Source organism: Epinephelus fuscoguttatus, linkage group LG12 (genome assembly GCF_011397635.1).
Source record: "Epinephelus fuscoguttatus linkage group LG12, E.fuscoguttatus.final_Chr_v1".
Taxonomy (NCBI): Eukaryota; Metazoa; Chordata; class Actinopteri; order Perciformes; family Serranidae; genus Epinephelus; species Epinephelus fuscoguttatus.
Genome location: NC_064763.1, coordinates 29592152 through 29601842, shown reverse-complemented (window position 1 = coordinate 29601842; position 9691 = coordinate 29592152). Strand labels below are relative to the sequence as shown.

General features: G+C 40.6%; 1 protein-coding gene across 1 annotated transcript in view; it reads left to right on the top strand.

Annotated features, from left to right (window-relative positions):
* LOC125898237 (stAR-related lipid transfer protein 13-like) overlaps positions 1–9691 on the top strand; it is a 72253-nt gene continuing 62562 nt past the window's right edge. Inside the window, exons 1-2 of the mRNA XM_049591984.1 lie at positions 1–19; positions 5486–5608. Of these exons, the coding sequence (XP_049447941.1) occupies positions 5504–5608 (105 nt within the window). The 5' untranslated portion in view covers positions 1–19; positions 5486–5503. The remainder of the gene's footprint in view (positions 20–5485; positions 5609–9691) is intronic.

Here is a 9691-nt window from a genome sequence, read left to right as displayed (position 1 = left end):
ACAGAACAATGGAAAACAGGTAAGAAAAACAAGACAGGAGAAGAGAGATAACAAAGAGAATGAAGTCTCAGTCAGTGGGTAGAACTGCTGGAGAAAGCAATTCAGTAGCTCTATGTTGGTGTGACAGTACAGGCCTTTTTCACAGCAAGTAAAGCATGTTTTACTAATACCTGTATATAATAACAGTAAGAGCTCTTTTCTATTCAAGTGTTTCAGAGTGTAGAACACAAGGACCCTGAAACTGAAGCAGCTAAATGGAATTTAACCAACATCAATGTTTTTATTTTCAGGGAAGGGAAAAACAGTGTCTGCAGGTCCTTGAAAAGTCTTTAAATGCCTTGAATTCAATTTTGTAAACTCATTCATTCATTAATTTCTGTAACCACTTATCCTGTTGGGGGTTGAGGGGGGCTGGAGCCTGAACCAGCTGATATTGGGCGAGAGGCAGGGTACACCCTGGGCAGGTCGCCAGACTATCACAGGGCTGACACATAGAGACAGACAACCATTCACACTCACATTCACACCTACGGCCAATTTAGAGTCACCAATTAACCTGCATGTCTTTGGACTGTGGGAAGAAGCTGGAGTACCCCCAGAAAACCCACGCTGACATGGGGAAAACATGCAAACTCCACACCACCCCAGGAACCCTCTTGCTGTGAGGCAACAATGCTAACCACTGCACCACCATGCCACCAATTTTGTGAATATTAGGCCTTAAAATTCATTAAATAGTCTTAAATTTGAATTTAAGAAGTCACAAACATTGTATATAATTTCATTTTTTTGTCAATTTTTTAATGTTACAAATCTTTAACCCTACCACTGACCCTAATACTTTCCTTTATACTTTCACTCACTTGTTGGAAAAATGTAGATTAACCCGACTCACTCAAATAACCACAATAATAACAATGATAATCTTTATTTATAAAGCGCTTTTCAAACCAGAGTTACAAACTGCTTACATGTCAATAATTAAAACAGACAAGACATAAAAACAACAAATTTTAAAAGAACTGATAAAAACACTGAGGAAATAAAGCCCTGTTAAATGAACTAAAGTAAAATCAGGAAAGGCTCTCAGATAAAAGTATGTTTTAAGAAGGGATTTAAAAGAGGCCGACCTGATTTCTTCGGGCAGATGTATGTATTACTTACCTTTATATTAACCTGCAATGAATTAAAAACAGATGATTTATCAAAAAATCAGCTCAAATTTGGTTTAAAATGATCTTGAAAAGCATTGAATTAAAGTGTCTGATAGCTGTAGACATTATGAAGGCCTATTTTGTAACTGTAAAACCTACTTTCAACACTAGAGGGCAGCAAATGGTTTCAAACAGTTCAACATGTGCTTGTTTCCACTTGACTTCCCCTTCATCGCCTGTTGTATTTTTTCAGCTGAGGGTCCAATGTGTCCTCCAAATATTTTGAAGAATGTGAATGTGAATTCTTGTGATTTTATAAATGTCATAATACCAACCAGAATCAATATGATTGATTGCATCATTCACATTCAATGTGCTGCATACTGTGCATGTTGCAGTACGGTAGTTGATGCATTCTGGTGGATCAGTGGTCATAGATGCAAAAATGCATGTTATGCTTCTCTACTAAAAGAGTTCATAATTGTTTAAACTCTTTGGACTTTTTGAAGTGAAAGAGAAAAACATGTTGGGAAAAAAAGGGGGCGATCTGAATAAAAATTTTGGCAGGTGTAACTTCAATATTAAATTCCTCTCATTTTTACCCTGCTCTGACCTGGCATCCCCACCTCCCAGCATGCACCATACCAGCAGGCGTCCATCGTAGCAATACTGTGAGCGTGCCCCTAACCACGTTCTCACACCTGTCAGAGCAGCCCTCAGTCTCTGGCACGTTCCCATAACAGTCCTCTGGCACACTGCACACTCTTCTCCCCTCTTGGACTGATATGAAAGGATTTGTTCTCTCCGCGCTTCTTTTGTGATGTTGTTCTCAGAGTTTGACCACGTAGCTTTTAAAGTCACTTATTGACAAGCTTTGGCAGTGCTCATTTGAATACCTGTTAAGTCAAAGAGGCCCCATTGTGGTTGCACATTCTTGGAATATCTTGGCTCGGGCAGTTTCGTCACACTCCACAATGTGGGTAACAATTTAGAGCAGGAAAAAAAGAATTTGAGCTGCGTTTAGCGTGAAGTGAATCTTACAAGCTTGAGTCCAGTACAGTTTTTTTTTTATCATGTCCCAGTTCTGTAGGCGTTTTGACTCCTATCTCCGCCTTGTGGCTGGGCACATGGGCACGTTACTGTCTCAACCAATTCAGCATGTTTTTCTTACTTGAGTATACAAACTATGATTTGTTTTCATAGATAATCAAAGGTGTGACTCGAGCATCTTTAAGAGTAGTTCTTTCATTCCGAGAAAACAAAACGTGCAACCAGTCTGCCATTGCTGTCATTTCCAGCTGTAGGCCTTAATCTGGATTTGTGATCACCAGGATTAGTTTGCAAGTGAAGATACTGCTGCGTACGTCTTTGTCAACATAATTATTTAGTTGCAGTACCAACATCGTCATTGATTTATGCACAGATACCTTTCATGTCAGATCAGCAGAGCACAATTCGGCCCAATCTCAATACATGCCTTGCCCCTACCACTTAGCCCTTAACATTGAATTTTGCGTGTTCGTGTTTAGAGGTAGGTCCCAGTTCTTGTTTGGATAGAGGGATAGGGCTACATTGCTCTCCAAACTGAGGTTTTTAGAGGCACACTCCAAACCGAGTCTTATGAGAAAACATTGTCAAGATGGCTGCACAAGCAACAAAAAGACCAACAAATGTATTTTTTTGTTAATGAAGATTTAAAGATTACAGTAATAGGTTTTGAGAGATGGGGCAATCTGGACCTCTTAATTTGTTTATTATCATTTCTTAACAATAAAAAGAAAGCGTTAAAAAAGATTATTATAACCACTGTATTATCTTTTTTTAATGTTAGTAGCACCCTAATGTCTCGGTAGCTAACTAGCTAGGTAGCGTTTATATGTATTTCCATGTAGCATTTCTCCTCCTTACAGATGCCTGGGCCCGGTAGCACAAAACACCTTAAATTAAGATTTTCTTTATAGTCCTAGTTCAGGTTTCCTTTTGGTGAAATTGGTTGCACAAAACACCCTTAAGTCTTCTCCTTAAGGTTTCCTTAAAATGTTCACTTAAGTATTAATGGTTTTCTTCTCGCCTTGATCTTATACTTAAGGAATCCCTAGACCCTTACACAAAGGACCTTAGCCACCAAAGCAGGGTAAGACAAAAACTTAAGGTTCCTCTGACTCTATCTTAACTGCAGCATGACTGAGTTTATGGTTATTAATAACCCAAGAAGAGTGTTCTGCGACCAGGAGAACCCAATAGATGCGCTTTTGATTTTATGCTACAGATTTGACCAAATAAATTTTCATCGCAGTTTCCTCTTACAGTCATTTTCTGGTATTCCAGCATTAAATTTACTTTGTAGTATGTGCTCTCTTTGATTGTATTCCTCCAGAAGTTTGATCTTTTCCTCCTCCGACCAATATGGTTTTCTTGTCGTCTTTTCTTCTGCTATTTTTTCACTTCCTAACTATAAGCCAAGTTAATGAGACGATAACAGGCATCACAAGCGTGAGTTCAAGCAAGCGAACAATCTCCATGGAGACTTTTACCGCTGTAAAATCTCTTCCAATGCAGTAAATGAGTCAATATTTTTCCTTAGGAGTCCCTAGGTTAAGGAGAAATTAAGCCTTAAGTGTCATACTTAGGAGAAAACTTAAGGCATTTTGTACAGTTGGTCCCTGAAGTGTTTAAGTCCAGCAGCAAGGTTGCTACACGTGTTACTGCTCCTCTAATCTCAGTGTAAACTAGCAGGTTAGGAGTACAGGTTGCTAACGTTAGCCTACAGAGCACCATTACTGGCCTGGTAATAAAGCAGTGCTCTTTTTTTATTTGATGACTTGTTTGACTGATTGATAACTGAGAGCGTCCATGCTTGTCTGTCTCCATCAGATAAATGGCAAATGTAACTGTGATAATACCATAATTCCCATATCGTGTCTGTTTATGTAAACTCCATATACAGCTACTGATGACGTATCAGGGTCTTGAAGGGTTGTCCTGTTTCATAGGGGAAGATTTTAACCACTACCCCTTGTAACTCTGTTCCCAGGAGCAAGGTCACTTGAAAATGAGGGATAGGAGTAAAAACCCTAAAAGGGGGGTTGGGCCATACTGTACAGACCAAGGATAGCCTACACTTCTTTATTTATTCATATTTAGACTGATGGATCACAATACTGGGTGTTTTAGCCTTTCCAAGACAGTTGAGACATATAATGAAATGGTCTTTTGGCAGAGATATAAAGATGCATTAAGAGCTCCATCCTCTGTAAAGACTCTGGACTGGGGCTTATTAACATTTCATGAACTCTGAGAGCACTCCGCTGTGAAAAGTAAGCATGTGCAGATGGGTGTCTACGCACATGCCATGGTGTGCATTTGTGCTCACATTAGCACATTTTACATGCCACTCTGTTCATGTTTGCAGTCACTCAGTGAAAAAGCCTCCGCTCCCTGTGTTCTCCCCTCGCCCTGGCTCTGTCCCCCATAGTGCGGGTAAAAATAGCACCCTGCTGCACATAGGCAGCCTTCTGTGTTCCCGTGTGTAGGAATCTGGAGATGTGGGGGCTGTGACACACAGGAAACGGCTTTACTGCCAAAGCCTTTAACTGCAGATATTTTTTAAACTGGTCAACATGATGGGTTTGGGAATGGCAGTGGACAGAAGGGTGTGTTTGTGTGCGTGAGTGGGTGGGTGGGTGGTTGGGTATAGTGAGGGCATGCTTGTGTCCATGCATGCATGTGTGTGAGTGAGGGGGCTGTTTTTGGACTTCAAGCTCCTCAAAGGGGCCCTATGTGCTACTATCAGCCTCTGGGACTCTGGGATTGGCAGCGGAGCCCAGAAACAAAGCAGTTTGTTCATTTCCTGGAAGGCCAGTGAACAAGTGTCTCAGTCAGAGTCCATGACCAATGGGTGGAGAGGGAAAGAGAGGGAAAGCGAGGGTTTAGGCATGTGCATAACTGAGCTGTATGGAACGGACAGATATTACAACACATTTACATAACATGCATTTGTCATATTGCTGTTTCTATGTAGTTTAAAATCAGTAAGGTATCTTTATTTTTGGCTTCACTATTTGTCTCCTATTAAAGGCCTCTCACGTCTGTGCTCCACAATAATCTCATTGAGAAGGTGTCACCTCCTCCGCAGTGCTGGGTACACTGTGTACCCTTAAAAAGCACAATGATCATCTGCGAGGAGACTGGAGGCAACAAAGGGTGGAGTAGGTGGATGAGGAGGGCTCAGATTTCTCAGAAACCAGTATTTTTCAGTGCAAGGTTAACCTTTAGAGTTTGTCCTTGAGCCATATGTAAGTGTGTTTGTGTCTTTTTACCTGTGTGCTCAGGCTGCTGAGAGCGACTCCATGACCCTGCTGTTGGAGAAGCTGGATCACCTCAATGAGGGGGTTCAGGAAGCCCAAAGTGCTGATTCGTCCCACTCAGACGTGGCCTATGCTGACGAGGAGCAAGTAAGTCAAATACAGTTAAATCAAGACAAGTCTGATTCATTTATTTATACAGTGCTTTAAACAGGCTTTGGATAGAAAGCTGAATGAACAATGAACAGGACAACAAGTGAGACATTTGTTTTCATATACATGTACATGTAGTAGCTATACTGTCAACCAACAGACGAACCAAAGCAGTAATGTTCAGTGAATGTAAAAATTCACAGATTTCCACAGACATTCTATGTCACAGCATAAAGTCATTTTATGCTGTATGATTTCCCAAAAAGCAGACACCTTTAAATGTACAGTTTTTGAATTTAGTTTTGAGAGACTTCCTCTGCAAGACAAGAGAATGCATCAAATATAGCCGACCAGCTTTAAACGCACCAATACAAGTTACTAAGATGAGTCAAATGTGATTAATCGTACCTAAATGTGGACTCATAACTTTTTTTTAACATTATTTTTATAGGTTTTTCACATATTTTACTCAAAGAAAATACAAACAAACAAACAAACAAAATAAAACATTATACCATATCAGACTAAAAAAAAAGGACAAAATGAAAGACAATAACAACCTAAACACACTTTACACACAGCTATTTCAGTGATTGTGTACCCTGATAAAGAAAGAAATTCCAATAAAGGTTTCCACATTTTTCTGTCAGTCTCTTCTATGGCTCAATCCCAATTCCACCCCTTAGCCCTCCCCCTTAACCCTACCCCTTAGTTTTGCACGTTCACGTGAGGGGAAGGGATATCCCAATTCTCCTGTGGATCGAGGGCGAGGGCGGGTCCATGTCATTGGTCTGACAGCCCATTGGTTCGACATCCCATTAGTCTGACTGTCCGCGGTGCTGAACGGCTCGCGGAGGGCGTATGGTGCGCCGCGACCGGCTCCGGGTCAGCTGGGAAAGGCTTGAGGCGGAGCAGGCTCACAGCTTATGTGTTTGTCACTTTCTTTTTCATTTTAACCCACACCATGATCTTTTCCTGACCCTAACCAAGTGGTTTTTGTGCCTAAACCTAACCAGACCTTAGCCACAGGGCATCATGATGATTTCGGAACGGACTTCGGAACAATGGGTTTAATATGGTCGGAACAATGGGATGTCGAACCAATGGGCTGTCGGACCAATGGGCAGTTCCCCCAAGGGCTAGGGCCAAATAGCCCTTAAAACAAAGATTTTCCCAGACCACACTAGCAACCAAGGGGTACATGGAATTTTCCCACAATATAGTGCGAACACTGGCAAAATGGCGCAACGAGCAGCCAAAGCGAGCTATAAATGTATACACGAATGTTTACACATGTTTAGGTAAGCTCGTTAGCTAACGTTAGCGTTGATTAGCTCAGTTAATGTTAAATACAACAAAACGTCTATTTACAGCCAATCCATACATACCAAAAACTGGTCCATCAGCGCTTGTATGCGTCGAAGATATGTTCTCCTCCTTTGATTTCTGCGACTTGTGGACAGCCGCAGAAATAACACTAAAACCCGAGCAATGGACATTACAACGTTTGCAGATGGCATTTTGAATGTTTGTGATAAACACTTGTCGCCTCTGCTGACGTAGCAGCCAGCTAGCGACAACGTTTGATGACGTAGCATTAATCGAGTGCTGTCCCATTTCTTAGGGGAATATCTTCACCCCTAGCCCTTGGCACTCCGTTTTGAGGGGCAAGGGCTAGACGAAGGGGAAGGGGTAAAAATGAGAATTGGGATTGAGCCTAAATCTTCTTGAAGATCTAGTCTACATGACTTAAGCCTTTCAGTAGTAGACTCTGTGGGGACTCATAACTTAATGAAATTAGGTTTTTGATATAAAAAATGTATTTATTTTAATCAGTAAAAAACAGGAAAGTGGGGAAAAGCTCATTTAAAGGTTGTTTTTGGGTCACAATTTGCCCAAGTGAAACATTTCAAGCGGAGAGCTGAGACTGTTGCTTTGATTTGAAAGTCTGCATCTCTATTTCAGTCAACATTCAGTTCAAATTCAGACTTTCACACCACAGCTGGACCTCTTTTTAAGTGAAGTTGCTTATGAGTTGCTATCACAAGTAGCCTAATCACTGCTTTAAAATGAAAATCTTGTATTTCCACATTAGTCAGTCATTCAGAAAGTATTAAAATTGGGTACCTTTAAGGGACACTTCATCCCAAATCTAAAATACATATGTTTTCTCTTACCAACTGCTATTTATCAATATAGATTCTTTGGTTTTAAGTTGCCAAGTGTTGGAGATATTGACCGTAGAAATGTCTGCCTTCTCTTGAATATAATGGCGAGTGCCAAAAACACATTTTGATAACTCACCAGCAGTGTCTCTCCAGAAATCATGATGCAATTACACAAGATAATCCACAGACGTTGTTGTGAGCAGTTTAATGAAGGAGCTATTTTCTTTCTGAACTACTGCCTCTAACTTTATCAACATGGAATAGCATGCACGCTACTGCTAGCTCACCTAGTGTAACACCAAACTAAACTTTTATATAACTACAGGTGAACGTCAAATGCCATACAGGGCTTTTATTAGATTCAGGGTCCCTAACAGCAGTATTGTAAAAGCAAATAAAAAGGGTCTTACTGCAGAGGTATGGCGCACCAATCTATAGGCTGGTGCACTGGAAGTATACTGTATATGGATAACCAAACAGAACAACACCCAAACTACTACCAGTGCCACATCAAACCTTAAAGTATATCACCACACTAAATGCTCCCGTGACCGGAGGCCAACACCAGCTGCAGCACTAATAGATAAAACCATACATTTATAAGTCCAATTTACGAAAATAAGATTTACAACAATTTACAATGAATAATGTCAAATATAATGTAAAATAAATCAGCACTTTGCCTTTCTTCTGCCACTACTCCTGGACCCAGGCAAGTGTCCCTCTGCTACACTCGCACCACTGAGCTAGCTAACGTTACAGCTCAACTGAGGAGGGCGACATTAATGTTCACATCTATTGTGCATCTTCATGTCTCCAACACTTGGCAACTCACACCAAAGCAATCTAGACTGATAACAGCACTAGAGGTAAGAGGGAAATGTATATTTAATTTAGGGAATATAAATCACATAAAAGTTTGCATGAACCTTGAATTAGAATTATGACATGACATGAGTTATGCAGTTGTGATTCTGGTGCAGCATAAAGTGCCATTACTTTAACTAATAGATCAAGTTCATAACTATAACTATAGCTGTACTTTACACTATACCATCTATGGCCACACACACTCAAGCAGTGGTTCAGCGTACCACACACATGTCGGGCCTACCAAGTGGAATGGGTTGCCAGGCTTGCAGTCTCTCCCCCTCTTTAATATGGGGTCGATTAATTAGGAATAATAGTTTGGATGAGCTCCAGGCCTGTTGTTTTTCCGCCATTAAAGCCTTTCATAAATCAGGTGGTTTCTGACTCGTCTGGCATCCATCTGGAGACAGAATCAATCCTCCAGGAGCCACAGGTAGCCAACACTGAGCTCACACCAGCTCGCTGTTATTTTAAAGGTTTATTTTACATAATTTCTGGAAGGAAACTGCAGCTAGCTCCTGTGCTCCGCTCCTCTGCTCTCCTCTCGCATTACATTCCAGCTGCCTCATTACGCTTACCAAGTGTAAATCTGGTAACCTCAAATAGCTCTTAAACCAACAGCACAGAACTTTAGGAATTCTTATAAAAGGCTGCATTTAATCAGGATATTCTTAATCAAACTGTCTAGCGAGCCTGTAAAACAGACATTTTTAGCTGCAAGTGTCACATAAGCTGTCAGGTATTTTTATGTAACACCCACGTAACTTGTATTTGCAGTGAGGATAGATTTTTTTTTTTTTGCAGCGACCCATCAAGGTGAAACACACAATACAGAAAGATATGATGATCGATTAAAAAAAAAAAAAAAAAAAATCAATAATAATGTTCAGTTCAGCTGCATTAGAAAAGGAGCCGAGAGACTATTCATCCGAAAAATGTCAAATATTTATGAGGTAATAAAGATTAAATGACCTCAGCCATGAATTGTAGTGCGTGACTTTTCCTTTTTTGTCAGCAGTAAAAGCGTTGTATAACGAATTTA